This window comes from Amblyomma mixtum, chromosome 5 (assembly GCF_055824585.1).
Source record: "Amblyomma mixtum isolate Tamu chromosome 5, ASM5582458v1, whole genome shotgun sequence".
Taxonomy (NCBI): Eukaryota; Metazoa; Arthropoda; class Arachnida; order Ixodida; family Ixodidae; genus Amblyomma; species Amblyomma mixtum.
The window spans coordinates 69,368,920-69,396,303 of record NC_143016.1 but is presented as its reverse complement, the minus strand read 5'-3'; the positions used below and the strand labels follow the sequence as shown (position 1 = coordinate 69,396,303).

At 47.4% G+C, this 27,384-nt stretch overlaps 2 protein-coding genes across 2 annotated transcripts in view; one reads left to right on the top strand and one right to left on the bottom strand.

Annotated features, from left to right (window-relative positions):
- Positions 1 to 6,832, top strand: part of LOC149342543 (polypeptide N-acetylgalactosaminyltransferase 1-like) — a 52,474-nt gene extending 45,642 nt beyond the window's left edge. The window contains exon 8 of the mRNA XM_089544905.1: positions 426 to 6,832. Coding sequence (XP_089401031.1) covers positions 426 to 749 — 324 coding nt within the window. The 3' untranslated portion in view covers positions 750 to 6,832. The remainder of the gene's footprint in view (positions 1 to 425) is intronic.
- A 7,048-nt stretch (positions 6,833 to 13,880) lies between these two features.
- LOC149342542 (beta-glucuronidase-like) overlaps positions 13,881 to 27,384 on the bottom strand; it is a 28,961-nt gene continuing 15,457 nt past the window's right edge. The window contains exons 2-9 of the mRNA XM_089544904.1: positions 24,096 to 24,356; positions 22,186 to 22,301; positions 21,611 to 21,756; positions 21,089 to 21,279; positions 20,320 to 20,460; positions 18,891 to 19,063; positions 16,439 to 16,667; positions 13,881 to 15,801 (exon numbers count right to left, since the gene is read on the bottom strand). Of these exons, the coding sequence (XP_089401030.1) occupies positions 15,331 to 15,801; positions 16,439 to 16,667; positions 18,891 to 19,063; positions 20,320 to 20,460; positions 21,089 to 21,279; positions 21,611 to 21,756; positions 22,186 to 22,301; positions 24,096 to 24,356 (1,728 nt within the window). The 3' untranslated portion in view covers positions 13,881 to 15,330. The remainder of the gene's footprint in view (positions 15,802 to 16,438; positions 16,668 to 18,890; positions 19,064 to 20,319; positions 20,461 to 21,088; positions 21,280 to 21,610; positions 21,757 to 22,185; positions 22,302 to 24,095; positions 24,357 to 27,384) is intronic.

Here is a 27,384-nt window from a genome sequence, read left to right as displayed (position 1 = left end):
GATTGTTTTGAGCGGGGATATTTTGCGGTCATATATTGTAAAGTTAGGTGGGTGGATGAGATTAAGAAGTTTACGGGGATACGGTGGCCACAGCTGGCAAAGGACAGGGTTAACTGGAGACACATGGAAGAGGCCTTTGCCCTGCAGCCTGCAGTGGGTGTAGTCATGCTGCTGCTGCTGCTGCTGATATTTATAGTACTAAAAACTTTTTTGAAAAATCATCTTCCTCACTATTCTTTGCCATCTCAAGACCTGCATCTCCCCTTAAGTGCCTCAGATGTTATTGTGCTGCATCATATACTGCATTTCATCATTTTATTGTATTCTCACTTGGTGGTCTTATATACAGTATATGATGGGAGTTGTAAATTAAGATCTAAGGAGGTGGTTTGGGCACGTTGAGCTCATAAGCATTTTGCATGCAGCTGGTGTCATACACATGGCGGCACGAGATTCGCAAGGAAGACAGCTGCGCAGAACTGGGAGGTCATCCATCCGAAGGAGACAAGACTGGCCGCAAGGTCATGATGGCCCCGTGCGGAGAAGGAGCGGACTCTGAAGAGCGGCAACGGTGGGACCACACTCGTGGCGGCCCGCTGAAGCATCGGCAGACGGGTCTGTGCATCGAGGCGGCCTCCACCGAGCAGGATGCCGTGCTGGCCAAGCCTTGCACTGGAGGCCACAACCAGGTCTGGTGGTTCCTTCACTACGCCCGGCCGCAAGTGGATGTGCTGCACAACACAAACTAGGCTGAGTGGTGTTTCCGTGCGTTGTTTCAAATGTGTGTGTGGAGGTTATAGACACGGGTGCACTTGTGAATGACTCGCTCTTGACGTCCATTCTTCTCCTGGCTGCCGCCGTCAGCCATTGGAGCTGGAAAATCGCAGTGGCAGTGATACTTTGCCTCACAGAGCATTTGTGCATGTAGCTGTCAGAGACATTTGTTATGAATTTATACTTGTTGGTTGGGATGAGTTTTTCTTTTTTTTTATCCCTGTTTGCATGTGGGGTGGGTGGTGCCTCGAAGAGCACTTCCCAAGACTTGTGGCTGTGTGTTCATTTCTTCTGGCTTGTTTTGAACCATTGAAAACAGCTGCTGTTGAATTTAAAACTTTTTCACATATATAATAGACACCATTTTTCTAAGCTTAAAGTGAGGAGCCAACAGAATGTGCTTTCTTCAATCAGCAGTAGCAGCAATTTCTGAAATATATGTTCCTGGAAAAGCCGTGCCTGTTGTGATGATGAAACTTAATGCTGCTGCAACATATACAGCGACTTGTATTTGTTAAATTGCTGTGTATATTTTCTTCTTTTTGACTAGAACTGTTTGCTATAAACATTAAATTACATTCCTTGCTTAGTGAATGAAAAACATTTCTTTTTATGTTTGCATTCCCCTGAGCATTTAATTCTCATTCTTTTGGATATGACAGTAGGGCTACAACCATTGGTGCACGGTTCTTAAAAATGAGATGTTCTTAATGTTTGCCCTAGGCTTCCTGTGGTGTCTGGGCACCTTGCTGTAGATGCAAGCAGTTGCATTCAGAAGGGATGCCTAGCTAAGCACTCGGCTGCATTTTGACCACCATTCATAAACTCTTCTCCTTCTTGTGAAAGTTTTCATCCAACATTTCTTGACTGACACAGATGTCTTTCTTTTTTTTTTTAAATGGGGGTTATTTTCTGGTCCTTGCAGTGGAGAGTTTGTTTTTTGGAGCATGCACTCAGTGATGACAGTTGAGGCTGGGAGAAGATTCTTTTTTGTGTGTTTGTGGTGTGTTGCCTTTGCATTGTATGCATTGAAAATTTTTGTACATTGTCTTGCTTGTTCTTGTCTTTTTTTTTATTGCAAGTGTGCCTTGTTTGCATGCAACTATCATGTAAACTGTTTACTTTTTTTCCCCCCCCTGCTACTGCTGCTGTTTGCGGAAGGCTTGTTCTTCAGGTTGCATTGCACAGCGACCCTGGTCAAAGTTTTGCTTGCACGGCCTTGCTCTAGTATGTTTTGGACTACAACTGAGTGTGCTGCAGTCATTCACAAATGTTGGAGCATACATTCCAGTGGTGCGGCCGTGTGGCGGGCAGTTGAACATATTTGAAGGTTGTAGGGTTGTGTGAGTGTTGCAGGTTCAAACAGACTGGAAAAGGGTACTCTTTGCTGTAGAGCCTGCTACATTTGAATGAAAATATTAGTCTTCCCTGTTCGAATGCAAACAATTTAACAGTGTTCTGAAGAGCTTCAAGGCATTTCTAAAGATTTATGAAAGTTGAGCGTATTGTGGATGCATAACAAAAACACGAGAGTGTTGCAAAGGTCGGACGAGTTACAGTGTGACTAGAAATGAATGTATGTGTATGTGTCTTATGTGGTATAGGTTGCAAAACAAAAACAAAACTCATTTTTCGAACTCTGGGTTGCACATTCGACAAAGTGCCTCAATGCAGCAGCATAACATAGTGTCGTTAGAAGAGGGGCAATTTGTTGTATCATATGAAATGGCACCGTATTCATTCTTGCCACGTTAGTCTTTAAAATTCAAAATGATCATGTATTGGATCAACTTTATTGCAGCTGCATAGTTAACAGTTCATCATGGCTTTATTAAGCTGATGGTATTAATTTGCAGTGTATAAGGTTGCGAACATTAATTTTCCATAAGCTTACTTTAAGCTGCTCAAGCCTACCAATTCAAAAGTAAGTTCACTGTTATGAAGGTGCTAGAGATTCGAGCTTTTTAAAAATTGGAATCTGTGTCTTTTTGCCTTCTATTGGCCAGTATCAAACTAAAGTAAGGTTAAAATGCTGCTGAAGGTGCTTTAGCTAAGCATAGACCCCTTCTGTACAGGGTGAAAGTGTGTTTAAAAGGTATAAGACTTACATAATTTTCTGCTGAAAGGTCTATTGCTGCAATAAGGTTTCTGCTGCTCTTGCTGTTGGTTTTTGATAAACAAACAGTTTTTCAATATGTTCTTTGCTGCAAAAGTTTTCCAAGTGCTTCTTACTGACTTATTTATGGAATATTGGTCTCAGTCATCCTGTGCTATATGCAATTATACTCAGATAATCTTAACCCCTTGGGAAGGGGAGGCTATCAAAATGCATGGTTACATGCAAGAACAGGCCAATAGTGCTCTGTTTTTAATTTTGGACTGGCTCCATTGTATGCATGTAGAATTCTGCGTGGCATTTTCTGCACCAGTAGTACCTCTTTTATGAATGTGTGTGTGCATGCAAGAACAGGAGTGATGCTTTGTTGCTTCTATAAAAGCATTGGGCCTCTCGCAAACTGGTGCTCTATTGCTCTTCATATTATGAAGACAGAGGTGCATCTTTTAGCATTTTTCATGTATGTACAAAGGTTTAGAGAAGTCTTTCAGTTGAAATTACAACAGCTAAAGGCAGCATTAAAAATTGCAGTTTAGTGTTGAAATGTGCGATACTAATGTAGTAACGTGGTTAGGTTTATGTTTACAAATGGTATAACTCAGTTACTGTTACACAACACGTTTATGAACAGAAACATTGTTGTGCAGGCCAATTTATTGCCTTGGCAAAGGCAATAAATTGCCTGTAGAGTGATGAGTAAAAGGCCTGTAGAGTGATGCTGTTGAAGGGAAATCCTGGCTAGTTAGTGAAAGTGCAGACTTAACATTTTGCTTAATGCTATTGGACACAGCAGATATGCAACAGGATAACACACTTCCACTTGTGATGTTCCACGGTTTGTAGTGATATGAGCTTACATGAGTTGTGAAAAAAAAAATGGCTGCCTTGCAGGTTGGACTGCAGTGATGAATAGTTAGGTAAGCAGTTTAACGTTAGGGCGGTTAAGGTACTGAGACAATGTAGCATGAAGCTCCAGGGTGCAAATGATCCTGTTGCACTGAGCAGGTAACTGATGTGCTGATGGCATATGATACAATGTGAGTACTGCAGTTCTTAATCTGTCATTTTTGTCAGCAGTATACAGATACTGGGCACTAGGGAATGCAGTGCAAGAGTACTGACAAACGGTTCAGCACATTTAGTTTATTGGTATGAGTTGGTATCATTTCTAGATTGTGGAACCAATGAGTGCACTAATTTACTAGTATACTTGTACAAACTGGGCATTGAAGCATGCCTTTATATTTGCCATGCAGGGCTGGCCATAGTTCTCTGGCTGTGTATAAAGGTGGTCAGGAAAGATAGTTTTCTGTTTTCAGAGGCTTCAGAGACATTTTACTGTGGCACAGTTGGTATGCAATAGTCGTTGAACAAGTTTGTTCACAGGTGAATGCCACCCACTTTTCTGAGTTTGGATGGTCATAAGGCACCTCAACTAAATTTGGCCAGTTCTACTGTGTTGTTTCTATCAATGCAGTAATTACTCATTAGCATCTATCTCAGCGCAGCCGTAGGGATGCTAACGAAAGTTATATACAGCTTTCACTGAAACTTTGCATTTGAAGAAAAATTAATCCTGGTGCAGGAATAATGGCAGTTTCCTAAGTAGCGTTGCAGATTTGCTAACTTACTGCTGCTGTCTTGGTCAGCAAGCTAATTAAATGCTTTTAAAAGAATTGCATCCACATAGTGCTTTTAAAGCTTCTGAGTAGCTCTGCATTACCCAGGGGTTTGCTTCATAGATTGTGTGCAGTGTGCTTCCATTTCATTTATGCAATTGCACCCTTGACTGCATTCTTTCTTTTTTCATGCTTGTTAAGGTATGTCACCGGAAAGAAATTAGCAAAAATGTTACTCAAGCATAGAAGTTTATCAAGGATTGGTTAGCCAGTTTAATGGAACAAGTTTTTCCTTGTTTGCTTTCTAAAATTATGCCCCGGACAAGAACCTAAGGTGTCATTCTGCTTGCATTGTTATTTTTGCATTCATTACTTTATGAATTCTTTGGTAATTTGTGTACTTCAAAATGCAGTTGCGAAAGTGAAAATCTGTCAACTAGCGGTTTCTGATCGAGAAATTTTGTGTGTAATTGCAGCAGCTTCCTCTTCCATTTACAAAATCTTACTGCAACAGTTGGAGATATGAATGAGTACATATTTTGAGTGCAGCATTTGTTTGACATCTGCAGGTATATTTATCATTCAAAAAGTGGTTGTGTATTTTCTCACTAACAACAGACTAAAAATTGTGTCCTGCTGTGAATGTGGGTTTGTTTGTGAGAAACGTATGCTGAGGGCTTTCCGTACTGATGCCTTTAAATGAAATTATAAGAAGAGCCTGTGTATCCTCCTCCTATTTTCTTTTCCATATATAGTCACTCTGTATTGCCAGCTACATGTCAGTGCTGCTGTACTGCGGGTCATACAAGTGAAGAAATGTGTTCAGGTATGCAGTGCTTACCTTTAGGCTCGCCTTGTGCTGTGTGCCACCAAGCCACCAAGAACGATAGCAGTGGAGGTCTTACTGGCTACAACAGTTCCACGAGCCAAGAAATACTCTGTGAGAATTGTGAAAATGTGTTATTGGGGCTGGCTTATGCGTTGTCAAAAGAGTACTAGCATACAGTGCTGGGAAAATACTCTGTGAAACTAAGCCATTGGAGAATGCGTTGTAAACATAGGTCATATTGCGAGCAAGCCATTTTCCCAGAGTCTCATTTTGGGCGGTCTTGTTGGGAATATTAAGCGTACATCTCTGGAGGCACTTCTTGTTTGAAATGTAGGCTCAGCTTGAAATGTCAGGGTTGTGCAATGTCAGCAGATTTAACCTCCTGGCATCATTTGCTCCTGAACTCTAGTTGGCTATTCTGCTTTACTTTTCAAACAGGTTAGTATTAGCCCCTGTGTAGCCATCAGGAAGGCGAGTCGAATTTTCACATTAGAAGAAGGCACACATGTCATGCTGAATTGCTGTAATATTCGGCTGCCAATATGGTGTTCGCTTCGAATCGCCTGCTGCGTTCATCTCAAGCCATCTTGTTCCTTGTTCGCTTTCAGCGCCAGGCACCAGTCTTAACAAATGTGTGTCTAAATTCTAAAATCGAACTATTTGCACCTCTTTGTGTCTTAAGTGACCACTTATCAGTCTACGCTCAGACCAAGAAAGCTGAGACAGCAACACTCTTTCTTCTCTCAGGTGCCAAGGTTCCTCTTTTCGTCTGTATGCTCGCGTTGTGCGTCACATTGTTGGATGTATATCTGTCCATGCAGCACTAGGTGCTGTTAACAACCTACTGCAATGACGCATTGCCTCAAGCTTCAGGCTGTAGTAAAGCCTGTTTTGCAAGTCCTCTGTGTGGCCACAGTTCAGGTTACAGTCATGAAGTAAAGGAAAACTGGGGGAAAAAAGCAAAAAAAAAAAAAAGAATGAACTGAGATTTACCTTTCATTGGACAGCCTGAATTTAACCAGAGCACTTAACTATAGTTTTGCTGTGACATGAACTACTTTGGGACGTAGAACCAGGATAACTAATGCATGTATAGGTACACCGCATATGACTGACCATTCACTGCGTCAGCATGTGCCAGCTGTTTGCAAATGATCATGACGTAGGTGGCTCTGCCTCCAAACACATGGTAGCCACGCATTAGTGGGCAGTGGCAGGTACTTGTGCCCTGGCGCTCAATGAGGTGCAGTGCTTTGCCTGCTGCTGCGTTTGTTCCTTCCGCAAGGCGCCCATGTGCGAAGTCGACGTCCCACTGCCTCATTGCTGCACATGCAACTCGTGTACAAATGTTTTTTGTCGTATGACTCGCCTCTTAGGGACATATATTGTTTTATTAAAATTATTGCTATCGTATATATACATGCAGAGACGTGTACATAGCCATCTATTTTGAAGAGAGTTGAGAAAATAAAATTTCTTTTTCTTTTGTTGTTATTCCTGTCTGAAGTTGATTGTCCTCATGTCCTGTGCCTTTTATTTGGGATCTTCTCCGTCCTTTTGCCCTTTGTAAACACAGCGCGAAAATACAGGGCGAACAGGGAAAACTTAATTGCAGGACAGGTGCTGTCCTGTTGTGCTGTTATTGCTTGTCCTTTTGCTAGCTGCTCCTTATTCATTCTCTCGCCCGAGTTGATTGAGCATAGTGTAGCGCCCGGCGACGCTATCAAGCGCAGGCACTGAGATCGGCGTTCCCGCCGATCTCAGGAATAGTATTCCTGTGCCCCTCTTGATCTGAGGGCTGGAGTGCAGTATCAACGGGCCAGCTGGGGAGGGTATCTTTCACACAGCCATCATTGTCGCCTCGGCGCACGTGGTAGTTGTGAGGCTTGTAAATTCTTTCCCCCTTTTACAGCAGCAGCTGTCAAGGCCATGTTTCCCGGCTGTGCAGTGCTGTCAGGACAAAAATTAGTGTGAGGGGGAAAGGAGAAAGGGGAACATACTGTGCGCCACACTAATTGTTTTGCACGCTCTCATCGCTGGTGACGTCACAGGGAGGGAGAAAACAGGTGCACCGAGCCACGGTGATTGGTTCTAACCCTCTACTGTTTAACTAACTGCGCCTGTCACCGCGGACGCCCACCTTGTGTATCTGGATTAATGAGCTAATATGTTCAGAAGTACTTAACACTCCGAAGGCCATCAGGGTTTCCCATCAACCCAGCTGTTGCTGAAATTCACATTACCACAGTGGTGAACTGGTGAATTTTTCTTTAATTTCTGTTCATTCTCCCTCATCTGCACGCAGCAGTGATGGTGGCCCAATTGGAGCCACTGGACAGGCTCGTGCACTTTCCTATTCTCCGTACAGCCACTTAATACTACCACAGTACTGAAGGACTGTGCTATGACTAAGGTTGGAGTACAGCCTCTGGAGTAATGGTTTAGGCCTAGGCTTAGGCTTAGACAGGGAAGTTGACGTGTTTTCCGAATGGCGGACGCTGCTCGGCCGCGTGACTTTCCAATGCCACACCAGATGGCCAGAATTCGTAGTGCCACAGCGCCGAAAGTAATCACTTTTTCAAAGTTCTAAAACTAGATACGGCTGTTACTGGAGGCCAGCTACAAGTCTAGTCACAGCCAGGTGCATAACTAATGTAGTTCAAAAGTTACCTATCATAATTTAGTTAATGGTCAGCTGAGCCACTAAGAATTCCACGATGTGCAAGGATTCAACTTTGTATAAGCTTACATAAAGCATGCAGCTTTATAATTGACGAGTGAAACTGAGGCTTCTCCTCACAACACCGAAGGGATGCGAAGAAGCTCGCTGTGACGTCACGGATGGCAAGATCTTAAATTTTGCACTGCCGTCAACCACACTGCCGTGCTCGTTGCGTGCCGCCGAACAATGCGCGGTTGGTTTTGCCTTCGACGGCGTTGGTTTTCTTCCTTGAGAGGAGGCATTCATGCGTTGGAAATGAACCGGCACCTTAGATGACGTCCTCATGCGCCGCTTAATTGGTGCTGTGCGCTGCGGAGAGGCTTGAAAGCCGTCGCGATTTTAATGGACGATTACGTTACCATTTCAAAGGGTAGACCAAAGGCACTTCGCTTGCTTTACCTGCAAGTTTCACACATTCAACCTCGATCCCGGCCGTGGCGGTTGAATTTCGATTCAGGCGAAATTCTAAAGGCCCGTGTACTGCGCGGTGTCAGTGAATGGTAAAGAACCCCAGGTGGTCGAAATTTCCGGAGCCCTTCACAACGGCGTCTCTCATAACCTGAGTCGCTTTGGGACGTTAAACCCCATAATCCCAACCTAATCCAATCTTCAAGCTTGCCGAATGCTGAAACCCTCCGCAGTTGCCCTTTAACCAACTTACTAGTAACATGACTTGCCTCTTTCCTGATGGCCGCCGCCATTGCTTATACCTCGAAAAGTCAGTTTTCGAAAATTACTAGACTTCGTTTTGGACACCCAGTATACCCACACGCATACGATGATGATGATGATGATGATGTCTTCAGGCTTAATGGCACGTTAATGCACGGGGATATTGGCCAGTATGCATAACGTATACAAACGCACTCATGTACAAGGAGTGGAGTTTTTTGGATAATTTTGTGACTTAGACCAGAATTTGTACAAGAAATACGAAAAAAAAAAATGGCTGAGGCTTAACTTGGTTAAGCCTGGAGAATGCGAAGCATCATCGTGTCGCGTAATTTGGAGGCGCACAACCACAGCGACGGCGCGAGGTGGGCCCCCGTTTCTCCACTGTCGTGACGTCATGTATCACGTGATTTGGAGGCGCACAACCACAGCGACGGCGCGAGGTGGGCCCCCGTTTCTCTACTGTCGTGACGTCATCGTATCACGTGGTGTGACGTCATGTATCACGTGATTTGGAGGCGCATAACCACGGTGAATGGCTGAAGTGGTAGCTAAAGTAGTATGCTTCGCATAAAAAGCAGTGAATACACACAGCACACACTTTGATAATGCACTGCACAAACACTTCAACCTGGCTGTCGACAGTGCAGTCATTCTCGTGGCATTTCTTTCTCTTTCTAATACTGAATCACTTTCCTGAGGGGCAAAGAAAGTAGTGATAGAAGTGGTACAGAACGCGCGGTCCTTTTTGGTGCGGTTAGATATTTTGCTGGACGTCCCGCGATATGCGAGAGAGAAGAAGAAAAAAGAATAAGCACCTGCGCACGCTCTGCATGCGCACAGAAGAAGAAGAGTATACTTATTCGGTATGTTCAGCAATGGCGGGCACGGCTTGGACGCTGCACCCGGCGCCGTTTTTTGATAAGTACGGCATTGTGCTTGTGCAGTTCTGGGAGACGGCAGGCCTGGACGCCTTTTTCCGTCCCATACGCCGATTGTCCACGTCCTTGGCCAGCACTCTCAACTGCAGCATCGGTGCGCTCCAGAACAGGAAGCCTACTGCAGTAGGACTACACCACTGCTTGTTCGAGAACAGGTCCTTCACGCAACACGCCGCCATAACCAGGGCAGACGGCAGTCTCTCGGAAAGCTCGGCTGTAGCGAGCCTGTCGCAAGTTAACGATCTGTGTTTGCGAAGCGACATGTACGCCGCCAACCGGAAAGAACGCAAGCAGCGCAACCAGCCACCTCGCTTGCAGGCTGCTGCTAATGCTACGCGTCAAGAAGCTTCTGTTGAGGAGCCGTTCAGCTCCGGACGTAACTCCGCCGCCAACGACGTAGCCCCTACAACGGTCGACGGCCGCACGTCTCACGACGCGACACCTGGACGCTTCAGTCGATCATCTAGTCAAGGGAGCAGCGGAAGCGTCAAGGAGCCGTCATCAAAGTACACGGCTTCAAGCGCGGTGCCTCTAAAGAGTCAACCCGGGTGCTGCGAAGAGCCGACGCGGAGCATACCCGCAGAACCTGATGCGGGCTACGCGTGGCCCAGGCCATTACTACCGGTCGGTTCTGACGAATCGCCCGAGGCGTCGTTGCTCGACAACGCTGGTGTTCTTCCCCTGTTCGGCGTCCGCAACATGCCGACCGCTCGCAAAAAGGACACCAGAAGAAGACCGCCGTCTCGCCCTAAACGCAGCGAAGATGATTCGGACAGTGAAATTGATGCCATAGAATTGGACGTTCTGAAATGGATGACGTATGAATCGCCTGCCGAATCTCGCGGGGAATCGGCACCACCACCGTCACTTTCAGATGAAGGTCGTGAGATCGGAACCGAAGGGTTACTTAAGACGCCAGGGCGTTTCTTCGGACAGCTAAGCAGTACTGAGAAGCTAAGCATCGAGTCCAGTACGGTGCGCCCCGCAATTGCTTATGAATCATCATCGACGGAATGCTGTGCGATGACCGAGGACTTTATGCACCTAACGAAGGAGCATCTGCCACAAGTACTGATTATGGGACAGGCCGATGATAATCCAGACGGAGAAGGAGGCAACAGAGGCCACGGGTTCTGGACGACGATAATTGAATTCGAAAAGCAAGGTTCATCCCAAGAGGCTACTCAACAGAGCGAATTAGACCTTGAAGAAAAGTTGGCCGCTTGGGACCCTTCTCAAGAAAACAGCTACGCTTTGTCAACTCCAGGTCATTTAGAGCTGCTTGACCAGGAGGTCGTGGATCCCAGAAGCAGCCAAGCTCCACACCAGCCTGCCGCTCTTCAAGCACGTACCGAGCTTACAGCAGATCACTGTCTCACCCAGAAGCCGAGAAAAGCCCTGCCTTCAGCGACCACGGATCTTTGTTTGTACGATGATCTGAAATGGATTATCGAGGAACCGGAGAAAGGCGAGCCTGAACCTGCTCATGGGAAACGAATAGAACGTCGACACCAAACGGGAACTATGCAGCGGTTCAAGAGGAAGCCAGCAGTTCAGATGCCGAAAGCCACGACAGCCACATCAGTGTCATTCATACATCCGCAACCACAAACGAAAGCGCCCGAATCTTTCAACGCTCAGTGCGTCAGCGCGGTTCCGACTTTTACTGCGTCGAGTACCACTGAGGCACACCTTTCCTGCGAGAAGCCCGTGGACACGAACAGTATCGACGCACCGCAGGAGACCACGGAAAGGTTCTCTGTTGGCTCGAGGCTGACTTCACCGCCCAGTATCCAGGCCGAGGAGGGACAGTCACAGCTCGTTGAGCCCCTAAACGAGACTGGGACGTCGGAACGTCGTACCACGGATTCCAACAGCAAAGCTGAGTGCTTAGACGACGTCCACAGTACCAAGACGCCGGAGACCGCTTCACATGGCTTGGAGGTGCCCGTAAGCGGCAACGGCGCAGCTACTCTTGCCGGCTTTGCACGTGACGGTGAAGACAGAGAGAAAATGGAAGCCGACACCCCAGCCCACGCCCACTTGCGAGCACCGAGCAAACGCAGAAAGAAGCGTCGCAAGCACAGAAAAAGGAAGAACCTCCAAAAGAAGCAGCTAGCGAAGATCAAGAAAAAAGAACGCAATGCACGCAAGGAAGTGGAGAGCGAGAGCAAGGAAGAGCATGAGGGAGGGCGGCCCAGCGTGGTACGTCCGCTGCTGCCTCGCTCGAACGCAGAGTGGCCTGTTGAGTGGGCCTCAGGGTGGATCCTGAGCGGCATTGGCTCTGGCTTGCGCCCAGATGACTTCAACGACGACGAGGTGCAGCATCAGGACACCGGTGACGTCACCATCCGCATCAGGACCTCCACGCGCTCGAAGGCTGCTATGGTATGGCCCTTCGGACCCTGCTGAGAGATGGGCCGACCGACGGCTGCCTGAACCAGGTCTACTGGGCAAAATTTTGACGCGCATGACAATCTTCAATCGCGGTGATGATGACTCTGCATTTTGATGTCGGGCCGTGTCGCACATCGCGAATGTAATGAAAGTGCCCAGGCAGGATAGATTTGTCGATACTTCATTCACTTAAACGCAGATAGGAACGCGTAAACTTACCCGAGACCAATGCTCCATGTAGACTATGGAGCTCAACGGCGCGCAAGTGCTATAGTATGCGCGCAAGCGGTTGATTGTGCTGTTTTTAACGTACGCGGAAAACTTTTGTATTCATTCATGAATCCGCGCAAGAACGTTCTTTGCATTATAAATGTGCTTTTTTCGCATCTTTGCGGCGGACAAAATGCCCACAGGTCGTGTAGCTTGAGCAAGTCGAAGAAATTTGGTTTCTAGTAAAGTGTGTATCTACCGTTTGCACCTCTTGACACGAATTCAGGCATGCTTGAAGAGGATGGAACTGGAAAATTTCGCTTTTCTGCTACGGCGTAATTCTAATGGATGCGTTAACGAGCGCAAAATCACAGGGACGTCATTACATTGTGTTGGCAATGTGATATCATTAGCAGCTTCCGAACTGCTGACGTCACTTGCCTTCATCCGGTCGGAATTATGCGCTAGGGTGACGTCCACTTCCCTCCAATTAGCGAATTTTATGACTGACGACACATCTTTCCCCGATGAAGCTTGTAACGCTATCGCATTAAAAAATAGGCGGGAGGTTCATCGACAGCTGTTCAGGTATTTGTTCTTCACGATATGTTGTGATAGAGAATATGAGAGCGACCTCACACCGCCTAGTTCTAGGGCGCGCTTTTTAGTTTTCCACACGCAGTCGTTTTTTTTTTTTTGTCTGAGTCTGCTGTCCAACCCGCGTTATTTAGAAGCGCAGCGTCGCCGATGATCCTTTCCTCGATCGGGTGGCGTGTCGTCTTCGTCCTTCCTCGGTAGCCACGTTCTGGATGGTTACCGTGGCACGCCTTCCTGCACTCGGCGTACCCTTCTTCCACGGCGACGCTCCTCCTCCTCGGGTAACCACCGTCCGTTTGGTTTCTATGGCAACCATGTACTAGGCGTTCCTTGTAACGCTCTCTCCATACCTTCCTCCTTCCGCGGCAATCGTCCTCCGGTTGGGCATTTCGCTCCCTCCATGATGGCCACCTTCCGGATGGTTACCGTTGTAACCATCCTCTAGTTACGCCATCGTATACGCTCTCGCCGTAAAGTTTCCTTCCATGGTAGCCCTCCTCGTCCTTGCAAGGTAGCTACTCTCCGGGTGATTTCAGGTGCAACCGCCGACCGGTTGCGCCTTCCTACGCTCTTGCCATACCTTCGTACTTCCACGGTAACCGTCCTCCAGTTGGGGATTCTCTACGGTAACCAAACCTCCGGATGGTTCCTGTGGTAACCACGCACAGGTTACGCGTCTCTCCGCTCACGTGATGCCTTCCTCCTTGCGCGATAACAACCCTCCGAGGGTTCCCCATGGCAACGCATCCACCGGTTACGCCGACGACAACCGACGACATACTACTACGACGCGAAACCAGGAACGGGCGCTTAACAGCTGTCGCTGTAAAAGAGAGGCCACCCTGCAGAGGAAGGACGACACAGGACCAAGCTGAACGAACTAACTAGTGCGAATCGCCACTCAGGGTTAAAATAATGCGGTTTTACAGCCGTACACATTTTTATTTATTTAGAACATCGCCCGGAGACATTACAGGGGGGGGGGGGGGGGAGGGTAACAAGGAATGCTTACACCACAGGTATAGAACAGGTGAACTCTTGCCACACGGCAGTGAAGTACTCCTTATACGTAGGACAGTCTTAATGAAAACAATGAATGTCGCAAAAAACAAATACCAAGAGTCACAGTAAGCACTTTACATTGAAAAGACGTCATTGACAACATTGCGAGGCAAATGGTTCCACTCTAATATTGTTTTGGGAAAATGATATCCTTAATAATTTTCTATGACAAATTTCGCGCACTATAAATGATGATCCACACGTTCTGAGACATAGTAGGTCGCTTGATGTATTTACCATTTTCTATGTGAACGAATGAGTGGTAACTTCAGGCGTAATTTTCGTCATATATTGTCCAGCAAGTCCCAGTCTAATTCTTGTTTTCTCCTCGGAGCACTGAACTGCCGTTCGTAATTTCCGGTGACTAAGCGAGCAGCCATATTCTATATGTGATCTAATTTTTGTTCAACTTGTATGGTTGGCACATCCGAAACAGTGCATGCGCATTCTAGGATCGATCTTGCTTTGGTCTTATAAAGCAAATACCGAGGCTAATTGAGACGAAGAAAACACAATGCGTGACCCGCCTTGGCAACTGTATAATAGACGTGTCGATGCCAATTTTGAATCTGGAGTAAAATACACTCCTAGATACTGGTATTCAAATACGCCTTGTAAGGAAAAACTATTTAATGCGTATTTAAATCTGGAGTAAAATACACCCCTAGATACAGGTATTCAAATACGCCTTTTAAGGAAAAATTATTTAATGTCTATGGTCGAACATCAGGGTTTCTCTTTTTTGTGCCTGCCATATAGCATAATGTTTTGTTCAGGTTAAGTTTCATGCGCCATTTTGAGCACCACAAAGATATTTTATCCAAGTCCTGATGAATCATGTAGGTGTCTATTTCAGAAGTGACTGCCCTGTAAAGCGCACCATCATCTGCAATCAGCCTCTCATGGGATGCAATACCATCAGTGATTTCATTAACATAGAATAAAAATAAAAGTGGACCTAGCACGGACTTTTATAAATTTTTAACATTCTCTAACGCATTTAGTTTCGTCCTGTTCTGAATTGTAGTGCCTCCTGCGTTTGCAAGTTGCGAGTGAGAGGGCTGATCAAGTCGTGACTTTAATTCCCAAGCATCCCTTGACTGATTGTTTCAAATACAATAATCTATAGGCGTTGCATAGTCGTTTAAGGCGCAACTTAGCCTCCAGGAAACATTCTAGGGTTTCGCGAATAATGAAACACTGACACAGTCGCAACTTTGGCATACGACACTCAAAAGCGCAGCTGACTAGCATACTGCCCTTACTGTATACGTACTAGGGAATATTTGCTCCAGAAAGCGCGCGGCACACGATCCCAATGGTTGGCTTTCCCTTCCCCTTTGTGGCGTGCGTTTTACAATGAGATGCGTTGAAATTCGCCCCTGCTTAATTCACGATCGCTGATTAGGGATGCAGTAAGCATCGGCGTCCGGTAGTGTCCGGTTCGCAATCTTGTGATAGCGGCAGCGAATCACTTTAGCCGCGGCCTTTGGCTGTCGCTCCCGCGTCAGGATGCCCTTGCGGTTGCCGTACACCCGGCCGACCGTCTGCGCCGTCATGAAGTCGGCGAAGTTCCACACGTGCTCGCCGAAGAAGAAGCCGCTGGTGCGAAGCTCGTCAAAGGCCCGGTGGTAGCATCCGAGGGCCTCCGTCTGGAAGTCCTCGGTGAAGACGAATGCCGGGTCGGCGTGCAGACCGGCGATAGCACCGGCCCCGTACTCGCTGATCATGATGGGCTTGCGGTAGCGCGCCCACATCTTCCTGTATTCGTCCAAGATCTGCGGCACGATGACCTCGGTCGAGCCGGTGTCGCTGTACCAGGCCGGGTAGTTGTTGTGCATGATGACGTCAAGATGGTCCCCCTGCGGCGAGCAAAAAGGAGCGAGTGGACGACTCCATCGGTCAAATTCGAGAGCCTGAATCTGAGTATATTTTTATTTTGACTTTTTGCAGTGCTGAACATACTATCCGGAACAAATCGCACAAAAACGACATGATTCAAACTCAAACACTAGAATGAAGCTATATAGTTTAGCGCGATTAGATAGTCCTGTTGTTAACAACTATTTCGGGAGTGCAACGATCTCCGCTCGAAAGTACTGTCGGAAACAAACAAAGAAGCCGTATGAATAACTAGCGCTTCGGTTAGACGATTGCAGCGCCACTTTTCAGCAGCGCCACTTTTCAGTAGTGCTTACTGTCCAGACAGACGAAGACAGACGTTTTCATCCAGAGCCATGTCATTTAGCTTGTTTCATGCGTGGCGCTCTAGCTTATCGCAAAAGTCGAAAGGCGCCACCTGCCATCGCAGGGCAGTGGCGCATCGATTAACAGCTGCACCACTGCGCCAGGACGGGTACGAGGACTCGCAAGGATCTATGAATGTACTGTAGAAGAAATGACCTTCTGCGTATATGGAAATTAACCCATTACGCTATTACGTCGCATACCCTTAAGCTGGAACTTAAGTGTCCGCTCCAATTTTGTTCCTTTTCTCACCGCCAGGTCTTCGTCGTACTTCTTGTTGAGTGCCGCGGTGATAGGGCGCGTGGGGTCCAGCTTGCGGACGTAGTCTGCGAGGTGGGCGAAGTACGGCCCCGCCGGCTTCTTGTTGGAGTGGGGCTCGTTGGCCACCGACCAGAGGATGACCGACGGACGGTTCTTGTCGCGGTGCACCAGCTCCCTCATGCGCTCCTTGTGCTGCTCCAGCATGACCTTGTTAAACGAGCTGCGCCACACAGGTCGTAATGACGTTAACTCCACCGCATCTGTGCAGTTCAGAATCTATAAAGGCACTCGCGCGAACTGGCACACTGTCTGGGCGCATTGCCGTGCGTCGAGCACGAATTGACCTTGCTCGGTCGTCCCGTAACTGAAGCTCGTATAGCTCAAGCCGGTGGCTTGAGGCCACACTATATGGAGGTGAAGGTTGGTGCATAGCCGGGTATAATTTTTCACTGTCTGCTGCTTTGTTCATTTTTCTCATTTTTTGTTTATTTTATTTTTAATTTGAATTATTACTACTGAGAATTTTATTCCAATGTCCTATAATGTGTTTTTATTTGTTTTCTCGTTTATTTGTGGTTTATTTTCTACTATATGCACCCCCCCCCCATTTATATAATACCCTCAGCCGTGAGGATCTTTAGCCTATTTTGAATGAATGAATGAATGAATGAATGAATGAATGAATGAATGAATGAATGAATGAATGAATGAATGAATGTCTGGCAGTGAAATGAGGTGATCGCTGGAAAACATGGCACCTGCGTATGTGTAAAAATTGCTTTTCGAGCTCCCTGGAGATTTTTGTTGCCGGTGGAGAAGGTGGTCAACTACTACACAAGGATGGCCAACTCTTGCTCTTGTGTGAACGACAGATAATAAATTACTTATCAGGGTCAACAGAGCCGATTCCAAAAAATGGGAAGTATCTGGGGCTGGCAGAGTGTGAGTTGAGATGAGAACAAAGAATTCGCTTGGATAGAGCCGCCGCTACTGCTGCAGGAAAGGGGTAATAGAGATCTTAGGAAGAGGCCTGCGTCCTGATGTAGACACAATCTAATTGTTAATAATAGGGATCACCTGTTCCTACCAGCTATAATTCTATTGTTTCTGCCAGCCCTCGACATACATCAGTTTATTATATCGCCGCTCTTGTCAAAAATTCAGTGTTGCCATTAGCCGGCGTTTCCTTCTTCGGGAGAAAGGAGAATGCAGTCACCATGTGCCGCATCATTGAAAACATAGAATGAAAGAGCAGTGACACTTGTGGAGGTTAATGGCCAGGCGCACAAGAGAACTCATCTTGACGAGGGTACGGAAGAGCAGATCGCTGCAAAATTACTTGACAGCGACGGCTGTACGCCCTTTATAAAGAGTATTTTAAAATAAAAAGAAGCTATGAGCGCGTATTTCAGCATATATATATATAAGAACCACCGGAGTATAACAAATTTTTTGACTAAATTGAGTTGAGGGGCTCTTTTAAGAGGTGCGAGTGTAAACGTTTCGGAAACTGCGTATCCGTATTACAGCGCCTGAAGTTTGAAACCTTGCAGACTCGTTTTATGTACAGAAGGAGTCAAAAGTTCTCAGGCCACAGGGCCTGCTTTTGATCCTTCTAGTATGGCACTGGCACCCAGAAAGCTGTAAATATGTCGAAGGTGGGCAACGGTATCATATCTTCACCCCAGAGGACCTATAGCTAGCTTCTCATAGGAGCCTCGCATAGGGGAGCTCGTAATTATATACAAGTGCGAGGCAAAAAATCCGAGGAACTGAATATGTCACAAAGCAGTACCAGCACCGAAGGAACCATGTGAAGATATAAGTAAACGGAGCAGCCTGTTGAGCTCTAAGCTCTACCATATGTGGCACCGAGTACTTACCCTGTTTTCCCAATGAATACAAGCCTTCACCTCTGGTCTGGTCTTCTAGGAATGCTAGGAAAATGAACGAGTGTTTCACCCACCTCAGGCAGACCGATAACGTTGGTCATGCTATTCTTGAGCCACTTACATCAAATTATCATCATCGTCATCGTCAAGTTTGCCCTCCGAGACTGCAATATATATCGCTTAAACAAAGCCTTATACAGCCAACCCACCTCCCGCATTGTTTTTTCAAAGCCATGCGTCAGTAAAGGCGTATTTACAACAGTGTACTCTTTAAACCTGTTTGGAAGGGTCACTTCTGTTTCTGACCTTGGGCCCTGTTAGTTGCCAACCTAGCTTCGACTGTACTTATACGGGGCTGATTGAGACAGTGGCAACATTACAGAAGATAAACGGAAGTTTTTCTCTGTTTCATCACCATTAAACTGAAGCTCTTTGCTTAATATAACTGCTGCCAGGGTGAAGATGGCGTTGAATGCCAGGCGAATTTACGGCTCAAAGTCTTCGAACACGGTACGACCGAATTAAATACAGCAGAAGAAGTGTGCACGCACGAGAGGACCACGGCGGGCGCCTCGTCGATGACGGCGATTCCCTGGGCGTCTGCCTGGTCCATGATCTCCTCGGCGTACGGGTAGTGCGATGTGCGGAACGAGTTGGCGCCCAGCCACTGGATCAGGTTGAAGTCCTTCACCACCAGCGGCAGGTCGAGGCCCTTGCCGCGGATCTGCGTCGACAGCCGCCGCCAGCGGGTTCATGTTCACCTTCAGTATAGCACTATGAATATACCGCGTTCTTTTATTCATTGCGCTGTGGTACATAGCTGTCACGTTCAAGTGCAGATAGAAGACTTCAGTTGAGAGAGAACTTGAAGAAATCTGAACGCCAGGAAGCGCACTACAAAGGAATGATATGAATGTGTAATTCCCTAGAGAAAATCTTCAAATATATATTCTTGTAGTGAGCTTATAAACATACCTTGCTGCGCGTTATTCAACGACGGAAGGCTGTACAGCTTACACAAACGCATGGTTTATGCGAGGCATCGTACCCTCTTTATCAAATGTTTGGAGCCCAGGGGGCTTGCTCCTGATCCACACCGTGTGGTTTGTGATGCATCCTTGGTGGTCAAAATCTACTAAAGGTAAGATACTTTTTAGTCTTTCCCACTACAATGGGTAGGACTTCCACGAATTCTACAGGTGGCCCCCACCTAAAAGCATATCCCTTCGGCTCTAAACTTTTTCACAGAGGCATGCATAAAAAATGAATGCAGCTAATACACACATTCCTCCTCAACTCGAGGACAGGTCATGCAGTATATTCATAAAGCGCGTTATGGTTGCCAGTTTCCTCCCGATATGTTATAGTTCTCTCCCGAAATCTACTCCACCTTGGGGGATTCCCCTAAAATATTGGACCAACACAGTTCCCATTTCAAGTTATTGATCAATTCGTACTCGCTCTACCATAAGCTTGCCGTCCAGGTTAGCTCAATTGGTAGTGCGACTCCTCCGGTGAAGCGGTGGTCCCGGTTTCGAACCACGGAGCGGGACGAATTTTTCTTTAACTACGAAGTTTCTGAGAAAGCTGTAGCGTTCTTTTGCAGCCGTATGGCTGCGCTCCTTCGTCCGGCATCTCCCTCCTGTCTTCTACAAGTGAAGAGAGGCAGGTGGAGAGGGCAAGTGGGAGAGGGAGATGGTAGACAGGTGCCGGGTGTAGAGAAGAAAATCCTCCCAAACACCACACGGCAGGTGAAGGCTTCACATAGACGCCGACGCCACCGGACAGTTTTCGCCTTCACGGCCCTCCCAATGCTTCCGTATTAAAATTAACACGCCTTTGCAGCCATTTTGTAATCACACAGCACCGCTTTTGCACCCTGTCACTATTCGTATCATATTCGTGACCACCGTGTTCGTGACCCCCACAGTATGTACGGATGGCGACTGACGACGCGAGCGCTGCGCGCGTGGCTCTCACGTTCGAGTCCTCGTGCTTGCCGAACCCCATCAGGTAGAAGGGCTTCCCGTTGATGTGCAGACCTCCGCTGCTGACATGCACCGTGCGGAGGCCCACCTTCTGGTAGTACACATCGGTAGAGTCACCGGATGTGGCTTCCACCTGGAAGAACAAAACCTCACGTCTTTGTCCGAACCACTTCGGCGCTGGTGAAAACGATCAGTTGAACACTAGTGCGGATGCAGAATACGTCCGGAAAACTGCGTGTTAGAGGATCTTGCGTGATTATTAGAGACAGTTTTAAACAACCTTGCGTTATAGTGGTGCTGACCACTATAGGGGTCATACTAAGGTTATGACGCGATAGCTTTAGTGGGTTAACGCCCATATATGCGGTATTCGTCATCTTTGACTTCACATTCATAGGTCCCTGGGAGTCCTCATACCACTCCTGGCGAAGTGTGGTGCAGCGGTTAAGGGATGCGCCACTGCCCTGCAGTGGCAGGTGCTGCCTTCGGCAGGGCTTGTGCGACTTGTGTTGCTCTTCCTGGGCGACCTCTCGCGACCAATCATTAATTTAACTGCCACCTGCCATGGTGACCAGTTCGCTCACAATACGGTGGGCAGTAACGTGACCTAGGTTGCCCACCTAGGTTGTTTCTCCAGAATTTTGCGCTCACAACGCCGACGACGCCAACATCCGATTTTCTTCACAACGGGAGCCTTAACGCTATAAGGTTGCACCGCGTCTCGAATAAAGGCGTGACGTCATCACCGTACTCCGGCTCACCTTGGCCGTGTAGAGGTACCCCGGCTCACTGTGCATGCCAACGGGCCACCACAGCTTGGCGCCGCGCACGGCCAGCTTGCCCGCGCAACCCGCCGCCGAAGCGGCCACGTCCCCGCGGTCGTCCAACAGGGTCACCTGGCAGCTAGGAGTCTCGTTACCGCTCACCACATCAATGGTGAAGTCCACACTGGCTGGTGTCATGCAAGAAAAGAAGCTCATTGTTTAATCGCGTACTTTTTTTGTCCAGCAATGTGTCGTTCACTAGCTGAAAGATCAAAGAGAGGTCAAATTTGCAGTGTCTGGACCACGTTTCATGCCCCTTCATGGCATACGCTCACACTGCGAGGCAAGGGCATGCCTCCCAGTTTAAGCATGTGCGTGTCGTGTGACTGCAATCATACGTCATGAAACGGCACTGGCATGGAGGACTTGTGGCAAGCTTGCCGAATTTTATCACCGACGACGCTCTACAAAAACCATAAATCCTCTTACAGAGGACAAGGCGTGGTGGCTTTCACGCACCCAGGGCTTCCGTGGCAGCCGTGGTCACAAATAACACGTCGTCTATGTAGTCGCCTGGGGTGGTGTACAAGATGACGCTCCGGTGAATTCCAGCGTAGTTGAAGAAGTCGAACGGCACATCCAAGCGGTAGTAGCCACTAGGATACCTGCACAGTAGCAAACGGTTGCGGTGGCTATTCGACACACCCTATGTCATTCAAACAAATACGGAATTGTGATACTCGAAACTCCAGACGACTCTGAAAAGCGCGCTTGGCGTACCAAGGGCACAGCCGCAGGATTTGTCGGATTGCGTTTTCAGAGTGGTGGCGTCAGCATCAATACTACAAGGATTGTCTTTGGGTGGCATGTGGGAAGGACAGGAATCGTGTGCGGCACTTCCACTGCGTGGTGCGAATTGGCGTACCATCGGAGCCATTCGTCGGGTGGTACTCTGAAGACAGCGGAATTACCGCGTTTGAGTGCGCTCTTTTGCACCCAAATGTCTTCATTTATCGTTATACATGCAAGCAGATGCGCAACCATGGTGTAAAGTATATCAGTCTGGGTGATTTAAAACGAAGAGTGATCCTCACCTTGCGGTGTTATTTGGTCGAAACAGCGTGCCCTGAGGAATGGTGCTCTCGGTGAGAGTGTTGTTCACCGCGACGGTAAGCAGGTTCTTTCGTCCGTAACGCAGCACTCCCGTCACCTGAAGCAAGTTGCGGTCACGTAAGAGGGAGCAGGTATAGCGTCGATAACTACACGGAGTTCGACAGCTGCAGACATGGGGCAACTTTAGCCGCCGTCCGCCATTACCGATGTCATAGAGAAGTTGGAATCGCGAACAGCGCATAAAGAATGTGTGACACGAAAATACGTAGAAACGAGTGCTGTACAAAATTGTGAAGTGTTGCGTATTTTTCAACGCGTGTGTGAGTATTTTCTTGTCGCGCTGCGTGTTTTTGCACTGTTTGAAAATCGATTTATACTAACGCACTCTAGCGAGCAGTCCTCAGTCAAATATGGCTTCCATTGCACCTGGGCCCTCTGCCAAGTGCCATTGCACTTCGCTCTAGCTTGCAATACGGAAAGCTTGCCCTGCTGTTTTTAAAAGTACCATGTATATAAAGCCTGCTTGCTATACTGATGAGTGCACGTTGATGTATGGCTCCTTGAATCTTGCGAGACAGTGGTTTTACTCATTGACTGTCACTTCCTCGTTTCGCCTTCGGGCTTCTTCTTTCGCGCTGTTTTCACCTATTACATTGATATCAGTACGCCTTAGATAATTTAGCTTAAAATCTTTAATGGTCGATCACTGCTGCTTTGGCCTCGCTTACACGTCCGCTCAACACGCACAACATCGTGCTACCGACAGGTGAGGACGTAAACATGGCTGGCGTATAGACGCTGCGAGACACCTTAAGCGCAAACAGCACCGGTACAAACTCGATTTCAATGGTAGTCAGATGAGCGGTTTGCAGCAAATACAACCCCAATTCTACTTTCTCTCAGCCGTTCGCATCTGCTAGGCAATAAAAAAATGTGCCTAGGGCAACTGAAGAGGTTTTAGAATTCGATGAGTTTAAACGAGCCGAATGTGTGAGACCTACAGGTAAAGCATGCCAAATATTTTTGCGCTAGCGTTTGAAATAGTGACGCAATCGCCGACTAAAGCGGCGTTGGCTTTCAGGCTTCTCTGCAGTGCACAGTGACAGGTAGAGGCCGCAACGATGACGTCACGTACGGTGGGGCCAAGTTTCCAGCCAAGAGGTTGTTTCAAGGAACAAAACGAATGACATCGAATGTGAAGCTAAAGAAGCATGGTTTGGCGACATTGGATTGTTTGTCGACACCGCAGCATGTAGACGAAGGCAACGGACATCTGAAATTTCGGCAACAATGGCGTCAAGTTTCCCCGCAGTCCTCAAACGCAGTGAGGAGAAGCCTGAACATAGTCGTGGTTTTAATCGGTGATTACGTCATCATTTTAAACGCTAGCGCAAAACTACTTCGCATGCTTTACCTAGAAGCTTCATAGATTCGAATTCTGGAATAACCTCGAATTCTCATAAACCCATTTCACCTTCCCCTAAACTTCTTCGTTTGTTCTTTTTCTTGAAGCTCCTCGTTTTGGGGTAATCTCAAGCCACGGTGCCTTCATAACCATTCAATTTTTATGCTCTGAGACAATAAACACCTCCCGACTCCCCCCCCCCCCCCCCTTACCCGAAGAAAAATAAGAAATAAAGACGAACAGTGGCATCCACTGGTGTTTTGATGCGGAGCCAGTGGGAAGACAAGCACTGAAATCGGGAATGGTCTGCACAGGACGAAAACAACAAAAAAAGACAGCGAATGCAATACCGCTGATTCCACGTCCAATTCTGAAATATGTTTTTCCACGAATGTTTCTTTTCTGAAGTTAGATGTCTAGCCCAAATGCACAACACTGTTCTAAGCATGTGGCTGCGTGCGTGCTGAAATGGGGTTGTCAGCGCACCTCGGCTGCGAAGGGCAGGTGTCCACCCACGTGTGCCACCACGGGGGCCCCGTTCAGGTACACCCGGGCCTCGTAGTGGACGCTGCCGAAGCGCAGGAACACGCGGCCTCCTTCTGCGGTTGTCCCCTGTCTCTGGTCCCAGCGGGCGGGCGCGAAGAACTCCACGTCGTACCAGACCCAGCCGATGAAGTCGCGCAGCGCCTTGTTCTGCGTCACGTCGTTGAAGCTCGAAGGCACCGGCATCGGGATCACCGGCCCCGTCTGCGCATATGGTTGACCGTTTGCAACTCAAGTCGGCCTGTATTCGTAGATAGCCACGCTCTAATGATAAGCCCCTATTTTCACTGAAAACGTAGCTTTTATAATTATGAATAGTATCACAAAGTGAAATTAACGCATCGCCTAGCAGTTTTTTTGCACGCAAATTAGGTGCGTCAAGCATGTTAAATGCGTAAGCATTAGGACTCTCATTAGCGGAAAAAGTGTCCGGCGTTCGCGCCCGGCTGGTGAAGCCTCGGGGGAGAGGAGGCAAAGTGGAGAGATGAAAAAGGGGAGAAGGAGAGGCCAGGAGTAAGTGGAAAGAAGGAGAAACGGCGAGTTGGTGAGAGGGTGGTCCACCGTCGCGCCGCCTTCTCTCTCTTGCCACCCCTGCCCTCTTACTCTCACCATTTCGTCTCTCCACTTTGCCTCCTCTACCCCGGAGGCTTCACACGCCGGACGCCAACGCCGGACACTTTCCGCTAAAGGGGATTCTAATACTAAAGTATAAGAAGGTCATGATGGCGGCCAACTTTTCTCACAAGCCACCCCTTCTTGAATTGCGCGGTGGAGCGCGCCGAACGAACACACATGCGCTTTCAACGCGGAATACCTACAAAAATTCCTGCATTAATATCGACGAACAGCAAGGGTTAATGAACAAATACTACAAAATGACGCAAGTAAAAAGCAGAGATTTTGCAAGCTGCTGCAGGGGAGAAAAAATGGCCAAAATAGGTTTTTGTTGAGGCTAAGTAAAAGGTTTTTTTTTTTGTGTGTGTGGGACGTCTCTGCTACCTTCTAAACATGAAAGGAGTATAAACGGAGTAAGCTGTCCTCTAGCGCACTCTCTTTAAGGGGCAGGTTATGCTGCCCAAGCCCTGCGTAGATCTCGACTAGTATTTCAACAGGGAGTAAGGCTACGTACAAGTTACATATTTACTTCACATTTAGGTTCTGTTGTGCCGTCTACACATCACACACACGCAAGCGCATAAGTACACGTGCGTACACGAACACGTGCGCCCACACGATACTGATAACCTTAATTGATAACCCAACACCACGAACCCTGATGGAGCTCGTATTTTAGTCGGTTTCATGACATATTGGGTTCTCTTTCCCTCTGATGATAATGAGCAAATTGGGATATACAGGTGGTATATTTGCCATAGCCATTCTTTCTGCTATAGAAGGGACGTGAAACGGAGCAAGATAAGTATAGTTATGGTTGTCCCGCTTGACTTTCCTTAAAGCGGCAATGGCGGAGACAAGCCGCGACTACGAGACCATTGTCGTGCAAACGTACCCTTTGCCGGGTCTCCGAATGTGCCCTAGAGACCCCAAGAAGTGCTATAGTTTAGAGACGACGCCTCAAGCCCGCTCTATCTCCAAAACCTTGCGATTAGCTCGAGATAAGGGTCGGGCAGGCTGGCCTTGACACTGTCTCGGAACGTAAAGTAAACTACCCGATAGCCGGAAGCTCAACTATTCGCGCCCTGGACGGGTGCTCCGTTTTGTAGACTATTTTGTGGGATCCGTTCACAAAGAATGGCAAAAGTGGAAATAGACGCTCTGAAAAAGCGAAGGATGCTGGATTAAACGTTCTTGAACGTGTTAGTGCACTTACAGCTTTTTTGATGATAGTGATGTAAAGACACTCCTTTATCGTGAGACGCTTTTGTTCTTATGTTAGTAGCATGATAGTGAAAAAGATTTCTCCTTCATTCTATTTTTTTTTTTCGTGTGGAACATGCAGTTCAGGGGAAATGCAACTACAGAAACGTTGATATCAGATCAGCCTCAATTGTTTGGTTCGGTCTTATGTACTGAATGACCCCTCATAGTTGCTTGTGCGCCATTAAAATCAATATAACTAACTCATACACCGCAGTTGAGCTCATTTGAAGAGCAGTCATGCACTGGGGCACCCTCAGCTCAATAGATTTCCCTTAAAAAAATGTGGAATGGTTTAAAAAAAAAAGTTATGAACACTTTTTTAACTACGGAGGTTGCAATGGTCCCAGTTCGCATCACGTATAGAGCTTGCTCTCCATGCTTCGACAGAATGTCTGTACGCGCTTGAATGATTTAATGCCCATCCCAATTCCATTACCCAACCTAACTTGAATAGTTAGCGGCTAGTTAGTTAGGATTTCCAAGCCCACGGGCTCGTGCACACCACTGTGAAGCCGGTTAGAACAGAACGAACGGACAGTTTAAAAGGCTGTAACGAATTGCACATAAATTAATAATGTTTCAGCCCGGGACTATCTGAGCATTCCATATAATCTATTTATGTGCCTCAACCGCCATATAAGTGAAAGTTCTTTCTTTGTCACGGATCATCTCGGCCGACCGCTGCGCATCTCTATATAGCTGAAAACTGGCACGGGACTTGGCTGTGTAATTCGACCGTATCGCAGTAAACAGTTCGCTGAGCCGCGATACGACGCCGCGTGCGGCAGTCGGCGAACTTATCATCGCAGTTGCTCAGAGTCAGTTGCCAGAAGTCCCTTCAAGGCGTCGGGTGTGAGGATTTTGTTCGGAGGAAAGGCTTGCGGTGAACGCGGTAAAGGTAAGCCGTCGCCACTTTTATCCAACAACTCCGTCCAGTACTTAGCAGCTCCTTCGTGCTCGGGTGAAGGCCAAAATGTCGTAGATTTGGTACACCGGAAGGAATTTAGAAACATCGGTTTGTGTCATTTATATTTCTATCTGAAAAGCTGCCCTCATAATCATGCAGCTTGGCAGTGCGAGACAGCTGAAGGGACGTTGGTTTCAAGCAGATATCCTATATCCATTTTATGGAGTCTCTTTCCGTGTATTGTCGACGATTACAAACCTCTTTTTACCCATGTCATCTAATGTACTATATGTTGCTGCACGTGATAACGAGGCTGAAAAGTTTCTGTTTGAATAGGCTATGAAATAAAGTAATTATGACGCTGGTCATGACATGGTTGGATTACTGCCGTGCGCCAGCAGTGCTGTGCTTGAACGTGGCTGCAGCATTTCAGATTCCAGCTGT